The sequence below is a fragment of the Tachypleus tridentatus genome, chromosome 8 (genome assembly GCF_004210375.1).
Source record: "Tachypleus tridentatus isolate NWPU-2018 chromosome 8, ASM421037v1, whole genome shotgun sequence".
NCBI classification, from domain to species: Eukaryota; Metazoa; Arthropoda; class Merostomata; order Xiphosura; family Limulidae; genus Tachypleus; species Tachypleus tridentatus.
This window is the reverse complement of record NC_134832.1, coordinates 45220905-45240681: the sequence shown is the minus strand read 5'-3', so window position 1 is coordinate 45240681 and position 19777 is coordinate 45220905. Positions and strand designations below refer to the sequence as shown.

General features: G+C 31.5%; 1 protein-coding gene across 5 annotated transcripts in view; it reads right to left on the bottom strand.

The window, feature by feature from the left end:
* Positions 1 to 19777, bottom strand: part of Mlh1 (DNA mismatch repair ATPase Mlh1) — a 55330-nt gene that overhangs the window by 5168 nt on the left and 30385 nt on the right. For all 5 annotated transcript variants that reach the window (XM_076448733.1, XM_076448732.1, XM_076448734.1 and 2 more), the window contains exons 8-14: positions 15234 to 15346; positions 13638 to 13731; positions 12137 to 12290; positions 10017 to 10210; positions 8842 to 8930; positions 7888 to 7996; positions 1480 to 1543 (exon numbers count right to left, since the gene is read on the bottom strand). In XM_076448733.1, coding sequence (XP_076304848.1) covers positions 1480 to 1543; positions 7888 to 7996; positions 8842 to 8930; positions 10017 to 10210; positions 12137 to 12290; positions 13638 to 13731; positions 15234 to 15346 — 817 coding nt within the window. The remainder of the gene's footprint in view (positions 1 to 1479; positions 1544 to 7887; positions 7997 to 8841; positions 8931 to 10016; positions 10211 to 12136; positions 12291 to 13637; positions 13732 to 15233; positions 15347 to 19777) is intronic.

Here is a 19777-nt window from a genome sequence, read left to right as displayed (position 1 = left end):
TAAAAAATGGTGTCAGGTAACACTCTATTGTCTTACCAGTTACTTAAGCATATTTAAATATAAAAAAAATAGAAATTATTTCATATCAGTCTTCACTTCCCTTACTGGTTATTTGGACAACTCTGAATATTTGAATGAGTTATCTTTATGCTATTTTATTTTGGTAAAATTCCAAATGAAAGATTAGATTGGATTATATGGAATTAAGCATAGAGCTACACAATGGGCTATCTGTACTCTGCCCACCATGGGTATCGAAGCCTGGTTTTTAGCAGTGTGAGTCTGCAGACATACCATTGTACCACTAGGGGACCATAGTAAAAGAACTACAAATAACACCAAAGGGTTATGGATTTAAACCAAGTCACTAAGATCACAGTGTGCAACTCTGGCTTTATTACTGAGTTATATGATACTCTTGCAACTGAAGTAGAATTTTTAAAAATGAAACAATATCTTTCTAATTAGCTCAAAAATTAACTTAAGACAACAGATTTTCTAAGACTAGGGAGACTGGTGAGTTTAGTAATTTTGTTCACTAGTAACAGCTGAAAAAACTGTATCTTATAAAGAACAATTACTTTAGAACAGAACAAATAGAAAAAAATCTGAATGTTAGCAACAGCGGCTGTTTGAAACAACACTTACTACATGTGTATTATACAAGGTAACTGCAACACTTAAAGATAACACTTACTACATATATAATATACAATCCAACCATACCACTTAAAAACACTTATTATGTACATAATGTACAATCCAACTACAACTATTATGCATGTAATATACAATCTAAATTTAACAATCAGAAACAATACTTGTTACACACACATAACATACAAATAAAAAATTCAAAGAAAATTAATAGTAGAGATAAGAATCAATACATAAGTAACAGCATTAAGTATATTAGTACATAACTTAACACTACATATTGGTAACAAATGCAAAAATAAAAACTAAATGACTAGCATTTTAAGCAAATTTTATCTCCCATCAACCAAGCTGTAGTTGACAGAGGATACTTTCTAGATTGTGAAATACTTTCAACTAGATGAGGTATATTTTCAAGTTTAAGAACAGTATTTCTCAAACAGTGGGTCATGACCTCTAGTTAGGTTTCTATGAAGCATTACTATGATGAACTGTGTAATGATAAAACAAGAATTTTTTGTCAATGTAGAGCTGGGAGGAGGGGAAGGGCAAGATTACCAAAGTCTGGATGCAGGAGTTTCTGGCAAATCTGGCTAAGAAAGACTGCTCTAAATCACATGTCATTAAAAGAACAATTTACTAGTACCAGAAAGAAACTGCTTAAAAAATTGGATTAAAATTCAAATTGAGGAAGAGATCTTTATATTTAAAATCCTAAATTCAATATCAACTTGAAAAGGTAAAATATAAGTATGACTAATGTGTAATACCTTAAAGAATCCAACATATGTTATTACTTGAAAAATCATAGAATCTACTTACTGAAAGCTTCAGAATCCCAAAATTTCCAAAGTTTTCAATCATGATTTGGTAGAACAATTCCTCACTAAAACAAGACCAACCATACTTTGAAGTTAACATTTGATTAACCTGAAAAATGTATTTCTGATAGATAGTAATCTTTACATCACACAGAACTGCTATCTTTCTTGCCTGTCTGTCTATGAGATATGCATTTCACTGGCCTTGAGTTAACTCTCACCCAAATTCATGTGTTTAATATAAACTGTGCTGGTGCACATTGATGTCATAATGCAACAAAAGTCCTCAATTAATAAGACAGTAATACAATCTTTATACACACTAACTACCTCTATCAACTTGTACTTGTTATAACATCATTCTTTGACGAATCAATATAAAAACAAATGTGTACTGAAAGTGAGATGGGTGGGAATGTATGTGAAGGTATTTATTGGAAATACATTTTCAAATTAAGAAAAGTTAGCTTCTGCAAGAATAACTCATTTCTATAAACACAGATACTAGAATTCTACATTTACATGAAGAGGATAATAGAAGAAAACACTTAATGGTATAGAAAGAATGCATAAAGTGATTGACAAAGCTGCTACAGTAGAACAACCCAGAAGAAGGGAGTAGCTGACAGACCAACAATAAAAACCCACTACTGCTACTGATACACAAGATTGAAGGATTACAAAGATGTTAAAAGAAGGCTACACAAATGAAGAGTCTTATCCTCTTGGCAGACAAATCCCATGTTCAAAGATATGGGGAACATACCTGGGTGAGAAAAACAACAAGTATTTGAGGTTAGAGTAAGGGAAGTAGTGAAAGAGAGAACTGGAACATTAATTGACAAAAGAGAGAGAACTAGGGATGAGTAGGGATAAGCAGGCACAAGTGGTACCACCAACAAGACCAGGTAAGGAGTGTCATGTGTCAAAATGAGGACACTAGGGAAAGACATGCGTAAAAGGGCAAAATCAGGCCCAGCTTATAGCAGTAATCACCAGAGCTGAAGGATAAGGAACCAGTGACTTGAAGAGTGGAACTGTAGTGCAAAGAGAAATAATGAAGAGATTAAAAAGGGGTGCAGAGAACTGAAAGCAAACTAAATGAAAAACTTGAAGGTGAAGAGACTACATTGAGGGTAGAATTCTGTCTGGCCAAGAGTAGAGATCCATTATCATGTTAAGAGCCTGTGGAACATGTAATTTAAGAGACCTAACCAATAGAAATTAATCCCAACAGTAGGTCCAGACCTTGGAAGCAAAGTTTCCAATAACGGATACAACTTTGATGGTTTATATATGGAAAAACTTTGGAATTGTTGAGAGCAGGAGGTGATAACATTTCTGACAAACCACAGAAAGTTTGATATGTTGACACTGAGTGAATGACCCTTGGCAGTTCACATGCACTGCGTAATGTAGTCAGTCAGAGAAGTACCCAACCTTAACGGAAAAGTATCTGTGAAGAGATGAAAATTTGATCAAATGGGTGGCAAGGAGATGGCCACTATGGTATTAGCATGGTCAAGCCATTAATACAAGTTTAGTGGAGAACAGAATCTGAAAAGGTTTCACAGGAACAAGCAGTGCAACAGAAAACACAGTTTTCTAAGGAAAAGAACCTCATTGGCATATTGTAAAGAATGCACAAACCTCGTTGACAAGATTTTCTAACATCTGTAGGTAAAAAGGCGAAAGCCAAAGCTGACAAAGAAGGATGTTGAAGAACATGTCCAGAAGTAAGAAGTGGAGGGCAGGCATGAAAAAAGACATGGGATTGCTTTTCTGATATTAGAAATCATATAAACAGATCTATCCTGTTAGGATAGATAACAAAAAAGCAAGTGTTGACTGTGATATCAGAAAGTAAAAGAAGGCCAAGAAGCTGAAAGTAAGAGGGAACATAGATTCAGAAGGCATGGAAACAGAAACAGCAAGGTGAGCAGAGATAGATGAGAGAAAATAGTATACAATAGTGATAGATATTGTGTCAGCTTGGGCTAGATCTCTGGTAAGACAGAAACATTGCTGAAGATCTGTGGGAAAAGAAAAGGAGCCTTGTGAAGGCCACATCCGAATGGCAGAGGAATCAAGCAAGACATGGTAGATCAGAAGAAGTGATAAAAGTCCACATAGTTAAAAGAAGAGAACGAATCCCTACAAAATCTTGGGAGCATGATGAAACAGAGAGAGAGAGAGAGGTAATGTAGGATGATAGTGAAAATAAAAAAATGTGAAATTTGGACATCAGAAAGGAAAACAGAAGTGAATTGAAAGTAAAGTAAATAAGGACAAAGCAATATAAGACAAGAATTGAATTATTCAAAAAATGAGTCTATATCAACTAGAATAACAGGTGAATCAAGAAAAACAAAACATTCTTGAATACTCTAAAGATGTCTGGTATGAGCATTAGAACTAATTAAAGTTTTAATACTCATACCAGCCATATTTAAAATACATTTTTCCTTCAAGTGGGTTTCTTATCATAATAATTCTTGGGTACATGTGACATGTAGTGAGGTATGAGTAGAATAAGAAGGCAAAGAAATGAATGTACCTTAAAAACATGTCAAGGAAGAGAATAGGATCATGAGAACTTTCTTCTGCAAATAATGACATGCCTAGAGCAATCTCTTGTGAGAGAACAACTGGTAAAATAGTTGTCTAAATACACAGAAGGAACACAAGGATAACAAGTGGAAAGAGAAGGCTTTCTGTGCATGAATGAATCTACAAGACATCAAACAATGGCTGTCGTGTCCACCCCCACCCTGCTAATAACAGACAAAGGTTTCATGTTAGAAATTATTATGGGTGAGTATGAAAAAAATGGCATTCAAATTCAATTTCAATGTCTTCGGTTAACAGAGAAAACCCATTAAACTTGAATTACGTTCAATTACTAGAAACTATCAAAAGTTTCACATAACTAAGTAATACATTTTTTAAAATACCCACTCCAGTCAATGCTGACAAAAGGAATGACATTACCATGAGAGCAAATGCATGAGGGTGTTACCACCCATGGAAGGTGTGTTGCTCTCCTTTTGTCACATGATGTTGTCATCATGCACTGGCATAGTTCACATTAAATATAGGAACTTAAGTGAGAATTAGCTCAAGGCTAGTGGCATGTACATCACATAGAGCCTGGCGAAGATAGCATTACTTCATAAGAAAATGAGTTACTGTCTCAGAATTATGTTGTTATTACGTACTTTTAAAATGTATCAAATGGATTTTATAACACATCACTAAAACATCTTCTCAGTAAACAAGGACCAGATTTTTGCATTTTGAATATACAAAAAAAAACAACGATATAAATGCTTCAAAGATGTAATACAAATATCCAAGATCACACATATTTATGTTTTGGCAATACATGAAAGCAAAAAATGTAACTTATAAAGTAAATTTTCACATGTTAAAAAATTTACACTAAAAAGACACAACATACAAAAATAAAATAGCAATTTTATTTAATATTATGGAAGTTCTCCTTCAAGTAATTATATACCAGCAAGAGAGAATGCAGCAATAATAGGAGAATTAACAAATGTACACAAGATTACACAAGCTTTACTTTGTTTAGTGATTTAACAGGAAAATAAAGTACAGTTTGAGAATGAAAGCTTTCCCTCGAACTCTCTAAAACTAACTGCATTCAACAGGTCCAAAAGCAACCCATTCAAGATGCCAACCACCATCTATTTAAGATCACTTCTTTCATAAAAAATTTATATTTGTATCCCCTAGTCTTATTATTCTAAGCATTAAATATTAAAAAAAAAAGACCATTGGGTTAAGACTGATTTATGCAACAAACAAATCTTATGCCTAGAGGCAACAGCAAGTGAATGACCTTTGATCTTTTTCTCAAATCTTCCACAGTGTATAAATTCACACAGTAATGAAAAATGCATATTTTAAAAACAAATTTTAATTTAATTGCTTGTTTTACTTTATGCATCTTAAAAATACTAATTTGGGGGTTGATGACAACTTTGGAAGTTCAGCCATTGGTTGACAACTCAAAAAGGTTTGGCAAACTCTGTCTTAACCTATCCTGATATGATAACCTTTCCATCTTTAGTAACTCTTCCCTGAGCCACTTCCAACAATTCAATGTCCTTTACAAAGTACTGTGACCATGAATAAACACAATACTTGAAATGTAACCTAACCAATGACATTATAACCTGTAGAAGACTATACAAATTCCTCTTCGGTGACAACATAACAGAAAAGTTTCATGAGTAGAACTAGATTTTTAAACAAGGTTTTTCAGTAGATGGTTAAATACTAGCAGGAAAAAAACCTGTTTAAGTAAACTAACAATCAAACAAAAGTTTTGAACAAGTCATTCTACACAAAGTGCGATACCAACAGAAAGAAAAACAAAAAGTTCCGGAGAAGAATAAAAGTAGATATGATTTTACAAGCTTCTCATCATATATTTAAATACTAGCAGGAAATAGTTATACAACCAACAAACATTAGAAGCTTAATTCTTCACGTAAATATTTTAAACATGTTTATGTACTAAAACTACAGATGGATAATTTAATTAATTATCTAGAAGCAGTGATTACATTGTTTAGCATCTCATATATTAATTGATTAATATCATGAAAATACTTAACTAATTGAAGTTAGTATTTCAGATTATTTTAAAACTCAATCAATATTACAATTAAATCAATTATAAAAATAATCAACTAACTGAAATTAGTGTTTCAGATTATCCAGCACTCAATTAATCAAAATTATAATTGAATCAACTGCTGCAAAAATAATCATCTAATCAAAATAAGGGATTTTGATAATTTATCTTCATACAAGTTATTTCAACTCTTCAAATATTGCCAGTAAGTTAAATAAGATATAAAGATTGAAATTCATGAATTCATGAATTATAAAGTTGACCAAGCTAATTATTTAAACAATATATTAAAGCTATTTTACTTTGACTAATGTAGGTTACTTTTAGACCGTATTATCAAACTTAATACAAAAGACTACATAATATAGTGGAAATACCTTCTTTCATATAAAAAATAATTAAAATTTAGTTAGTGTTAAACAGCTAACTTTTAAATAGTTAAGTGGTATAATACCATCATTATAAAAACAAAACATTACTGCAGCTAGTTACATATTGTTGTTACTTGTTAACAAAATACTATATTATCTAAATAAACTTTCTACTTTTACCATAATTCATTCTCTAATGGTTTTCGAACTTTGTAACATAGTTATAACTATCAAAAGTTTTATTCTGCAAAATATATCAAAGATATTCTAATTTTTATGTTTTTGGCTTTGAATTAATACTGCTTAACAAATATCAAAATATAGAAGGTTTTTATTTTGGCTATGTACTAATTTGCCAAATTATTTGTTTGGGTAACAAAGAAAACTTTATTACAAGTTGTAACACACTCACAAATTTACAATGTTTATGAAAGGTTTTGTCATCATAAGATACAAACAGACACACAAATATATACACAGTACGAAACAAATATATCACATAACGGAAGACTGTTTAAGGTTCAATAAAGGTGTTTTAATGTTTGGTTCTTTGTTTAAAATTAGTGTTTTCACTTTTAAATAGATATACTGTGGCTTTACTTACCACTTTTAAACCTGAGGTGTTTTATGCACTCAACAAAACAAAATTGTCAGATTTAATCCAGAAGAATTAAGTTTACACTTTAGTGGGTATGGTAGTCAACTGATAAATATTCAAATAACTGAAATCTTTATTAAATAATATTTATGTATTCAAATAACATATGTAAAGAATTTCAGTAATTAGCTACTTAATTATTTCTAATTGCAATTATAATATGTTTGAATGAAAAATAAGTACCAATATCAATGATAATAAAGTTGTTTTTCACTATTTAATTAGTAATTTATTTGAATCATGAATTATAATTATCAGAGTGTGTTTACTATATATTTTAAAAATAAGCCAAATGGCAACTGCATGGTGGTATTAACTAACATTATCTATTGATTCACCAATTAAGAAATACCCAGTTTATATTTCATAAAAAAAATTGTAGCAAAATATTTGTTTTAGACAAAACCTTTTGCAACTGGCAACCATCAGAAGAGACCAACCATAAGAAACCAAAGGTAATTTGAAAATTATTCAAAAAACAATGACATGAATAAAAATAATACTATAGTTTATAAAATTATGAAGTTATCACCTCCCCACTGTTTTATACTTGGAAGAGGGTGTGTGTACTAATCAGTTAATAAGCCTATTGAATAATATGTTATTAAGTACCACTAATTAGTCAACATTAGCTACAGTGAATATTAGTCAAGGTTATTCTCAAATGTATTTACTACTCCAATAATTAAAAATCCACACTATGCTGCAACTAACCTTAATCTGTGATTATTGGCAAGATAGAGCTTTGTCTGATGTTGTATCAGGCTGAATTCTCGATTTACACAACCAACAAATGTATGCTCTTGGAACAGTTCTTTTAACCCTACAACAGAAAAAGTTCCAAACTGCATGACAATCAACAAGTTCAGAATAATAACAATAATAATTCTAAAACCTAAAACCAGTTCAAATCATTGATTTCTTAAAGGCTGTTAGTCTTATTTTGGGAGGTTTTCTGTCAGAATCATTCTTACAACAAATAACAGCAGTAACAAAATATCAAATAACATTTTAAGATCACATAATTCAAAATGAGTATGCAAATTATGTTTTTTTTTTGACAATACTGTAAAAATTAAGTATATTCTAAGGCATGTTTAGTGACTGAATAATAAGTTAATGATTAAGTTCCAAATACCAATGTATTTACACCAACTTTTCAATATTAACTATTTATACAATTAGCTGGAATGCACAATCACTCTTTCTTATGTTCTAGAAGCAAACATTGAAGCACTCTGAACATTTTATGTGATCTCAACAAATCTTGATGTTTCTTGCATCAATGGAGTTTAATTAATATCCACACACCAATAAAAAAATTTAAAGCAAGCCTATATAAGCTCTTTAGGTTATAATGCATAAACACTTTTGTTTTGAGATTAGTAACTAATGACTTCCATTTAATCCAAATCATACAAACTTAGATTCTACATTCTGTTCCAGGTTGATCAACGTGTTCCATACAAACTTTCCAACAAAAGCAATGTTCTTACACAAAATTAAATTGATACCATAGAGATTTCTGTGTGATAAAAATGTGTAGGTGTTTGACATTCAAGTTCAATCTAGCAGTACAGGATTAGTTAAAAAACATAAGAAAGTTGAAGTAAAGAAAGAATTAGTTGGTTTACTTGTATGGTATACATAACACAAGCTTACACTTACCACTATGACCCTTATTCTGGATTTCCTGTCTTAGGTTTAAAACACTTGTCAGCTGTATTGATCTTTGAATTGGTGTGTCATCTATGTCGCTGAACAAGAAATTTCTGTTTTACTCAAATAATACATAGATTCCGTAAATTTAACATGGACATACAACTCACCATGCAACAGTTTTGTTTTTGTAACTTACAAATATCAGTATCTTTGTAAGACATTTTAATGTTGTTGTTTTTCATGGGGGTAAACCAATGTTAAGAATGAAGGAAAGAGAGCAACAGTAATTAACTTTATGTGTACAAGTCAAAATCAAAAGCATACATACTCTGACCTTGTGCACAGTGTCATTCAATACAATACACCCTTGATGTCAGTTATCAAATTCGTATTATCTTACATTAATGATTTTTGAAAGAATTCATGTTCAAGTAGAGAAAATACGAAATACAAAATACAAAGATATGAAAAAAACTGTAGATACGTATTTAAGAAGTTGCAGAGGAGGTTGAACAAATACAATATGTAAAATTTACAATGAACAAAAATGTTTATAATCTTCACATGTGCATCACTTGTATTCTTATTACTCAGAATCTAAGTCAGACTAACTTTGTCATTCCAAGGGCAAAGCTTTAACACAAACACTCTAGTAACATGCCCAATATTTTATGTACAATAGATCTGTATTGTTAAATAAAATCTTACTACATTTTGTGAAGATATTCTTGTGAAACACAGGTCTGAAACACTAGATATTATAGTATTTCACTATATAGTGCTTATATGGATAAAAAAAAAAAAAGAGGAGAGGAGTGAGAGAGAGAGAAAAAGAAAGAGAGAATAAAAAGCCATTATAAACTAGCTCATGAATACCACAGCTGTAAAATCTTTTTTCAGTGAAGCACATGCATAGTTTTATTTTAATATCCAAGTTCAACTGTCATATAGTATTGCCTACATTTTTTTTATTGATGTTAGAAAACAAGTATAACCATGTTGATCAAAAATTCTACTTTCTGTTTAAAAGCCAGTGTAAGTCTAGAGATTAATACCTAATGAGATCCTGACACAGGGAAAGATTTTGCACATAATGGAAAAAAATATGTATTTGACTATAGAATTATTATCAAGTTGTTTAGTTTGATTGGTATTTCTAGAACAAATCAACATTTATTAACTTAGTTTGGTCAGATGCAACTGTAATTTCTTCATTTGCAACCTTCTCTGAACTTTTGTGTATAAATGCATCTAGTTTCTGGTCTCTACAGTCTGTACGAACCATTTGGTGATCATAGACCTTATTACTTGTATGGCTGGTACTTGGCACAACACCAGTCTGATCAGAAGAAATACGAGCACTTGGAAGTAGGGTCTGCAAAATATACAGAAATAAACATGTGTGTGTACTAGAAATAAATAAGAAAAGGCCTTTTGATTACAGTTTTGATGCACAAAAGGTTAAACCATTACATTGTTTAAACACTTATTTTACAATGGTTATGTAAATATATATATATATTGATCATTGAGTTTTCCTATTGGTATTATTATCCTGTTACATAATCAATGCACGTGATATGGTTATCTATATGTATATTACTCATTAATTACGTTTTATATTGATCTTATTATCCCATTGTATAATCAACATGCATGTAGTATGGGCTATCTAAACACACATCATTCATCAAGTATGCTTTATTGATTTCAGTGTCTTAAATTAGACACAAAGAAGCACATAAATTTAATACATCTATGAAAATATATTGTAATTTTTGAGTTATGATAAAATACCGAATATTTAAAAGTTTTAAAATTCTGAACATATTATTTTAAACATTATAAAAAATTCTTCTATATCCTTGGTTATGTAAAAATCCTTATGATTCTACCATGTAAGAGATATGGTTTAACAAAACTAGACTGAAAACAAAATTGCTGCAAACATTACATAAACTTAATGACTAGAAAACTAAATATTCTACTCATTTTGGTATGTTCAATGTTTCTTTTGACTAAGATTAACAAGAAATTCTAATAGTAACAAAAAATTAACAGAAAAGTTGACACTTTTGAATAGAAGTCCAAAAATTAGTTAATCACTGTCAAATGAAAAATAATTTGTAGCTTTACTTGTTAATTTTATGTCAGTTAGAGCCTAACCATGCTGATAAGTAGACATGTTAAAATTAATCTTGTTGTTAAATATGCATTCAGCTCCTCAAATAAGTTGAATTTTTTCTTAGTTTAATTATGATTTCTGTACTTCATATAGGACAGAGTTTTACATAATTTTCATATACATAAAAACAAAGACTAATATAATCATATATCTAAACATTTGATGACTTTTTCATCTCTGAATCCAACTGCTTGACTTGTGGGAATACAAGGAAAGATGCCACACCGAAAGGCCTGTCAATGCAGACCAGATTTCAGACATGGAATACCTGCATCCTATCCTAATTATAATGTTAGTTTTATTTTCTGGATTAATTCTGAAAAACAATGAATCACTACTGCCATACAAGTTCAAGATGCTTGGTCAATCTTGATTTTTACACATGTGTATGTGACAAACATCTCTCTCTCTCTTTGCTTAGTTACTAGGTTTGAAATACACACATTTGAAACCTTTTAATAACAGACAGAATGGAATCCATATACTTCAAGTTTTCAATGTCATACATACAGGAGTTATAAATTTTATGAAAAGCAAAAGCTTAATAAATTTCATTAACCAACCAAAGTGATGTTTTTTGTTTCTGTTAGTCTCTAACACCAATTATTGATTTGTCCTTAGCCTTTAAGGTCAATCAACATTTTTAAAATCATAATTATAAAGCATATAAATAAATACAGATAATGTTCTAAGTCAAAGCTTTCAATGCTCATGACACAAACATTTAAGTTAACTTATGTTAATTATTTTTAAAATACAAAGAAGTAGTAACCTCAGTGAAGGTATATGTGACCATAATGTTGTTCATATATTCCATGTCATTTAACAAGGATGTGCAACATTCATTTTGTATTTTCACATTTTATAATGTTGTACCTACAAATGTTTGTTGTAATGTAAATTTCACAAAACTATGGAAATCACAAAAGTAATTGGTTTCTGACATATTTCTTCCACACACTGAATTTTTACACTCCTCTAGTGTGCTAAATGTAAGGACTGTTGGCTGTGATGTTTCTTATTAATCCTAAATAACAGACATTTTTTACTTTATCAGTGTGATTCAAAGAGTTTTAAATTTTTTACAATTAATGTTTTCCTTAAGAATGCGCTTACTTGAGTCAGGAAACTTCTAGATGTGTTTGAGCCCAGTAAACGAGCATCAACAGCTTGTTGGATTTTCTCCACAATAGTGTCCTCATGTAAAAAACGAACTTCATGTTTCGTTGGATGTACATTTACATCAACATTATGACTGTCTATTTCTAGACTGAAAGTCAATACAGAAAAGTATAATTAATTTCCTTGTTACATTAAAGTCCATACATTTAATCACGTTTACTCAAGTTCATGAATAAGATAGGTAATATAAAAAGTACTTGAAATCAAGTCCACTGAAAAGTAAAGGAAACAGCATTTAAACAATTTGGATAATAATGAAACCAACCGATGATTATAGAAGAGAAAAAATTTGAGTTACACAGTAAACATCAATGAGACTAAACAAAGTATAAATTATCATTTCTCATTTATACAGTAAACAGAAAAGACACATTAGCACAAGTCAATGGGTGAAAGAAAACAACTGCACAATCAATAGATGCAAGTAAAGTCAACATAAATAATTAAAGTACCATTGAAATAAAGCAAATCTATCCATCAACAAATGTTCCTAGATTACAAGAACTGTAGTTCTTACTGATTTTGTTTGTGTGAAAAGTTCAGATCTTCAGAAGAAAGTTAAATGAAGACTTCTGTATTTTACAAGAGATTCTTTAATATGAAAGCTTCTTTCATTAAAAGTTAAAATGTTCCATTTAATGGGAATACATCAGTTATCAATATTGGATGGTTTAACAAGAAGATTTGCACTGGGTTATACTTCAGTTTTGATCCTCAGTTATTCAAATTTAACTTAAATATCCATAATTTTTCATCATTATTCAAATAAACCTCTCCAATAACAGACAGGTACTTCAGAAAAGTTAACATCATTTTAGCTCCATAAATAACAAAATTAAGAAAGGCTTTTGATAAACTCTATAATAAACAAATAAATGCAATATCACTGATTGCAGTCAGTGATTTAAAAAGAAAACAGTTGAGATAATTAAAGTACATAGGAAGAGAAACAGGTTACATGATTACAGTCAATGATCTCAGAAAGAATATACATAGGCTAAAATAGGTGATTCAGGAAAACTGTTAAATGACTGAAGTCAATGAGAAAAGAAAACAGTAGACCTGTTGACTGTTATCAGTGAGATAGAAAAAAAACTAATTATAGCCAGGGAAGTATTGGTAATTAATATCTACATCAAAAGATGAAAAGTGAAATTATTAGATGGGAATAAACAAAACAGCACTAACTTCACTGGACCATGAAAATCAATTGGTTTTAAAAAGGATAGATCAATAAACATAATTAATAACGTTGAAGTAAAATCAGCTCCATGTGAAAATTGTTCAACAGATTAGAGAGAGAGACAAGAAAAAGAAATCCTGGCACCTGTTTCAAAGCTAATCAGTTCATGATGAAAACAAATAATATCACAATAGAGTTTAAATGGTGTCACACACCTGAGGAAGAAAAGAGTGAACATGTACAATAACATACCTAAGGTAAAGAAATGGGTGGCTACCTTTAGGTAGATATGTACTGTATACAGACTCAATGCCTTTTCGCAAGGATGAACAGTCAACAAGACGATCTGGAAGGAAATACTGATGAAATGTATATATATATATATATATATTTTATAAAATAGGTAGATTAATTTCAAAGCCTAAATTAGCCTGATGCGATAAACATAGACAATATCTTTAAACAATTGTCTTTTTAATGTTACAAAATAAACAGTGCAATGACATACTGCTACAAAACAAAATTAATGATATGTTTTTCATTTTACAAGAATGCTATTACTTTATCAGTAAAAGGTTCATTTTTGGTTTACAGTTTAATGTCAAAAATATTTAATTATTAAAAACCAAAAACAACTGATTTCTACTAGCAAAATCTTTTATTGGATACCATATATTATGTGAAGCCACTATCAAACAAACATAAAATAAAGATGTGAAGAAACATTTTTGACATCTTAACATTTTAAACTGAAAAAATTGTTAATATTTTATGACATAAATATATACAAAACTATACTCAATTAAAAATATTTTCCACTTATAAATGTATGCTTTGATAATCTTCTCAAATAAGAAATGAATATTTCTCAAAATAACAAATATTAAGTAAAACCTAGACAGTATGGAAATTTCTTCAAGATTATAAAAAGAAATATACTGAAACCAAAAAAATTAAATATTTATTATACACCCTGTATGAAAGTCTGGGGCCATCGGTGATTTACAGTTTGTTTTAATTTCTTTGTTTTCTTGATTATGGTGCTCTCAAAGTATTTTAAGTTGAGTTAATCCTGCTGTGTGGCAGAGAAGGTTGGTCCAAGAAGAAGGTTGCTGTTAAAGTTAATGCATGCCCTTCAGAGAAAGAGAAAAATATCATCATAGTGCTGTTGAGAGATGCCAGCTAAAGTTAAGGTGACTGGTAATGTAGATGATACAAATATGATTCAGAGTATTCAAAGAGAAGGGAAACACCATATCCAAACGTTTTTTGAATTACATGGACAACATGTGGAAAACATATTGTAAAATTTGTTGAAATGTTCATGGTTGCAGACTTTTCAGACACTTTATGTGTAAATTTCAAATAATTCAACACATTCAAGTACAATCAGTAAGAATGAGTAATAAAAAATAAATGCACAAGAAGTAGCCAAAACTTGTTAAAATAATTTATTTTTCAGAGTAAATAATCTTGTAAAAGGATTTATTTAAGACCTTTTAGAAAAATATTTTCCTTTGATGGTATCTTTTCTTTATTTTTAGAAATTCTAAAATCTCCATATTAACAAATCATTCACAATGAAAATGAGCTATATAGAAAAGTCAATGATATTAGTTTATTAATGATTAATATACACACAACTGTATTGTTTTCAAGTGAGCCCAAAATCTCACGCTCATTTGAATGATTGAATATTCTTCCACAAAAGAAGAAAGAGAATAAATCTTCTAAAGAAGAACGATCAAATATTCAAAGGTATTTAAGTTTTAGGTCTCGTTTGAAGGCACTACAACTTTTGTTGGTGATCCCATGTACTAACTTCTTAAGCAGAATTATTATACTCACGGTTTATGAATAAAAGAAACCTGCTTTTAGGAATTGAATAATTAACATTCGAGATGTAGCCTTTGAGCTTGAATTTTAGCATTTCATCTTGACATTCCAAGTTGAGCAATTCCCTAAATATGTGAAAAGGTTTGTATTATATAATTAAAAGCAAAAAATACTTATTAAAACTTTATAAACTTAACTTCTCATAATATTAAAAAGTTTAATTAAAGAAATAAGATCTAACATGTTAATAGTATAATGAGTGAGAGAACATTTGTATAGAAACTCCTTGCACACTTTTTAATCGAACATATCACTAACCAACCACTTTCTACTACTATGCTCAACTGACAGATATACATCATACAATTTGGTGTTTAAAACAGTGATAAATTAGAAATGTTTACAAAGGTTTGTATATTTATAATTTTAAAATCATAGAAATGTAATGGCTTTAGCTCTATTATACATTTTTTATATCACACAGAAATTATAAATTTTCCTATAGTGAAAATGTATTTCTCATAGGTACTTATCTCCACTCACATAAATAGCTATTCTTGTTCAATGCTGCCCTCTACATGCAAAGAAAAAAATTGTATGGATTCCACAAGCCTTCTATCTCCCCTCTATTGGAATTGATTAATTACAAGGTGTCTCTCATGCAAACCATCATGCGACAAACCCCATCAATAAAAGTGCAAAATAACTCTCATGACACACTCTTCCCATTAAATTCTACCAAATTATCATTTCCAGTTCTGGCAAAAAACTGAAGCATCAGTTTCCAATGGGGAAGATGAGTGAGAGTAGATAAGTACATATTGGAAATACATTTACAGTGTAGGAAAAATATTATAACTTACAATATAGTATATCTTCTCACATAAATAGTTAAAATCCCATATTAAATAGGTGGAAGAACTGGTACAGGGAAAGAAAGAAGCATCCTTTGAAAGCATTCGAAGGACAGTCAGATTGTAAGATCTGACATGGGAAACCACACCACATCTGAACCAGGTATACTATGTGACATCTATCGTAGAAAGATGTCACATATATATTAGTGGAGGATCATACTGTCATTATCTTGGGTTCATGAAATTGGAAGGAATCTAGTAATCCCCAACTCTTGAATATGATATATTGATCCAGGAACTCAGCATCTGGTATTGCAAAAATGTCTACATAATGTAAACTACTCCCCTCAAAAGTGAAATTGACTAGAAAACCACCCCAAGTGCATTACCATCCTCAGAATAAGAAACATAAAAGATAGCAGAAGGGAAAAACCCATAACAATCTGCAATTACGTCCACCATGACCCACATCTGATGGTCTACAAACGAGAGAAGAATACAGACATCTGTAACACGTGTATGAAAACTTATGTTGATTGGTTTGACTCTAAATCCAACACCAGGCCACTAAGAACCAACATTCACGTGGGGGTAGGATGAGAGATCCCAACTGAAGGGAAACTATTTTGACATCTCCCACCCATCTGTTTTTTACGTTTCATAGTAGAGGATTTCACATCACCTACACCAGCATGATACCACTATCCTACTCTTAACTGAATGACTTCATAATAATTTCTATATTTTGTTTGTACTTCATCAACAGATTCAGGAGGATGCCTCCATGGTCTTTCATGCCATGGTCTGTTAGCTTGGAACTAAAAAGCTGTATGGACTTTCTAATTCTCCTTTTGATTTGCCCATGTAGTCCAAAGGTGGGTACAATCCAGAATGAGCAAACTTATAAAGCAGTTCTATCACTAGAATAAACGTACAAGCAATCTTGGGGAACATTTCATCTCTGCAGTATGCTTTACATGGCCATGGAATTTTAATATGCAAGTCAATGTCAACATGGTTTGACACTGCAGATATGAAGAGTTAAATAATACCTGGTCAGGCACCACTCACCACAGAGCAGGATCCAAACAATGAGCATTAATAAAAGGTAAAAAAGGTCTCTTAAAAAGGAGAAGAAAAAAAATCTTGTCCAGTCAAAGTCTCACTGAATTCTGATATTCTAGAGTGGCAACAGGCAGAAGATAATAACCTTAAGAGAAAGAAAACCTTGATCTGATGCAAATAGTAAGAAGTGAACGTATCATGAACAGTCCACATATCCAATTGAAGAAGGACCTCCAAAGAATGATGCAGATGAAATGCCAATAACAAAGTAAGGTGTTGAACTGGGAGAGAAGACATATGAAACATAGTATGGGAAAAAGATAAATAGGAAAAAGACAATGAACAGAAGACAGATGCCAAGGATGAAAAAGGCAGTAACGAACATTACAGAAGGAAGATGTGTAGTTAATATAATAGAGAAGAGCAAGTACAGGACATAAAAGTCTATGTGGATCAGGACAAAGATAAAAGTGTGAAAGGAAAGTGGCTAAATGGAGGAAGTGTCCTCACGAGCCAATTAATTGTTAGGGAAGAAATATTATCTAGAGAAAGAACATGACACGTAGAAAAATTGATGGCAAACAGATCACCAATGTCCACAAATGAATAGAAGGAAGGAAGGAAGACATAAGAAAAGGTGAAACAAGGAGCACTGGGAGAGTGGTTCGAACATAGGCAAAGTGAGGCAGTGCAGGATGGGCAGCCCAGCACAGCGAACAATAAATCTAGAAGAAACGCATACAAAGATAAAGTGTAGTAGGTGTCAGACAAGACCACTTAAAAAAACCCGACACCTCAAGAGAGGAAAACAACATGACAAAGAACAGTAGGTTATTCAGGGAAAAACCTTTTAACAAGAAACTAACAAAGGAAAAATTCCATTTGTGTTGAGAAACTTCCATGTAGAAAGGGCAAATAAAACAAGCCAGAAAAGAGGCTAACCATCAGGAGAAGCTGGATCATCTATCCAATAACCAGAGGAAAACCAGTTGTGAAGATAGGAGATAGGAAGATCCAGATGAAATGCCAGGTATTAAGAGTGGTCAAGAAGGGATGGGGACAGAGGAAGAAGTTTGAGCTGACGAAGCTATGAAAACCACAGCTGATATGGCCAGAAGGGAGCTATCAGAAGGACTGAAAATAGAGTGTCAATTATGAAATCACTCAGAGGAGAATGAGAGGATGGACAAATGTGTATCTACAATCCCAGCTGAAACCACTGATAACAAGAGCAAAAATGATGAGGAACAGAGACCAAAACCAAGGCAATTTGTGGTTATGAAACATAGCAAAACTCTCAATGTGAGGAATACCACACTGAAGTCAAAGCCATTGGAAAACAAAAGGATCAAGAAACAACTCTTTTAGATAAATATCATCTGGACAGGAGTTAAATCCACAAAAAGAGTGAAAACACCCAGAATATGACACACAATGATAAGAATACTGAATGTGTGGACCCCAAAAGAGGATCAAATGTATGAAAATAGAGGAATGTAGAACAGATGCTGCCCTGACAATTGAAATAAGCAACCACTGAAGAAAAGGGTGAATGAATCATTACCATATAATTTCTAGCCAGATGGAGAAAATGAAGAAAAACATGACCTACAGTAAGAAACTTCAGAATGTTGATAGAATAAGACCTCTCAGCCACAGACCAAAAATTTTCCAGTTGATCAAACTGCACCTCTCATCCCTGAAGGAATAAGACCATGAAACATGGGCAACCAGATGAGGAGGAAGAAACAGGGCACTTACTGACGTGTGTGGCATATCTAGCCACTAAAGCCAATTGACAATAATGGTAATATGAGCTGACAAAGGATCCCTGCAAAAGTCTACTAGTGATGAAAAGCCAGTAAATGAATAAGAGATACCATAGAAGACTCTATCCCCAAGAGTAACAGAATTTTGTAAATTGAAACAGAACTTAAAACCAGTAAACAAAGTGAAAGAAGAGAAGTAGCCCCACCGAGTTGTGTGTAGAAAAGAAAATTACCCAAATGAGCAAAATATATGGGATAGGTTGCAATAAGGACTTCTCTAACTTGATTAACAGCCCATATAGCTGCCTCTAGTAGCAGCTGGTAAGGGTAATAGGCACACTTCAGTTTGTTTGCAATGAGCAAATAGTAGCCAGTTGACCAAAAAAAGAGAAAAGTACAAACCGAAGCATATCAGGAATGAACTAATGCTCTGAATGCTTGACAAAACATACAGAACTTAATTAAATCCAAAGGGTAGTGTGTGAAACAGAGAAACTACTCCATAGAGAATAAACCAAAGAAAAGATTGCAACTGATTAAATACCAGGATGTGAAAATAAGCATTTCTGAAATTCTTCTTTGTGATCTATAAACCTAAAGAAAAAGCCCATCAAGGGTGAGAAACAACCCCAAGGTAAATTGGGGCAAATTAAAAATTAGTATGAAGCATAACAAACAAAATACAGGCCATCAGTCTCTGGTTTTGTGTGAAGACAACAAACAGCCTGAAAAAAAAAAAAATATATATATATATATATATATATATACACACACACAGAGAAACAGACACTGGTTAGTGACAGGGCAGGAAAAGGGTACCAATGACAAAGGAAGTGGGGAAAGAAAGAGTAGAACAAGTTCCTTT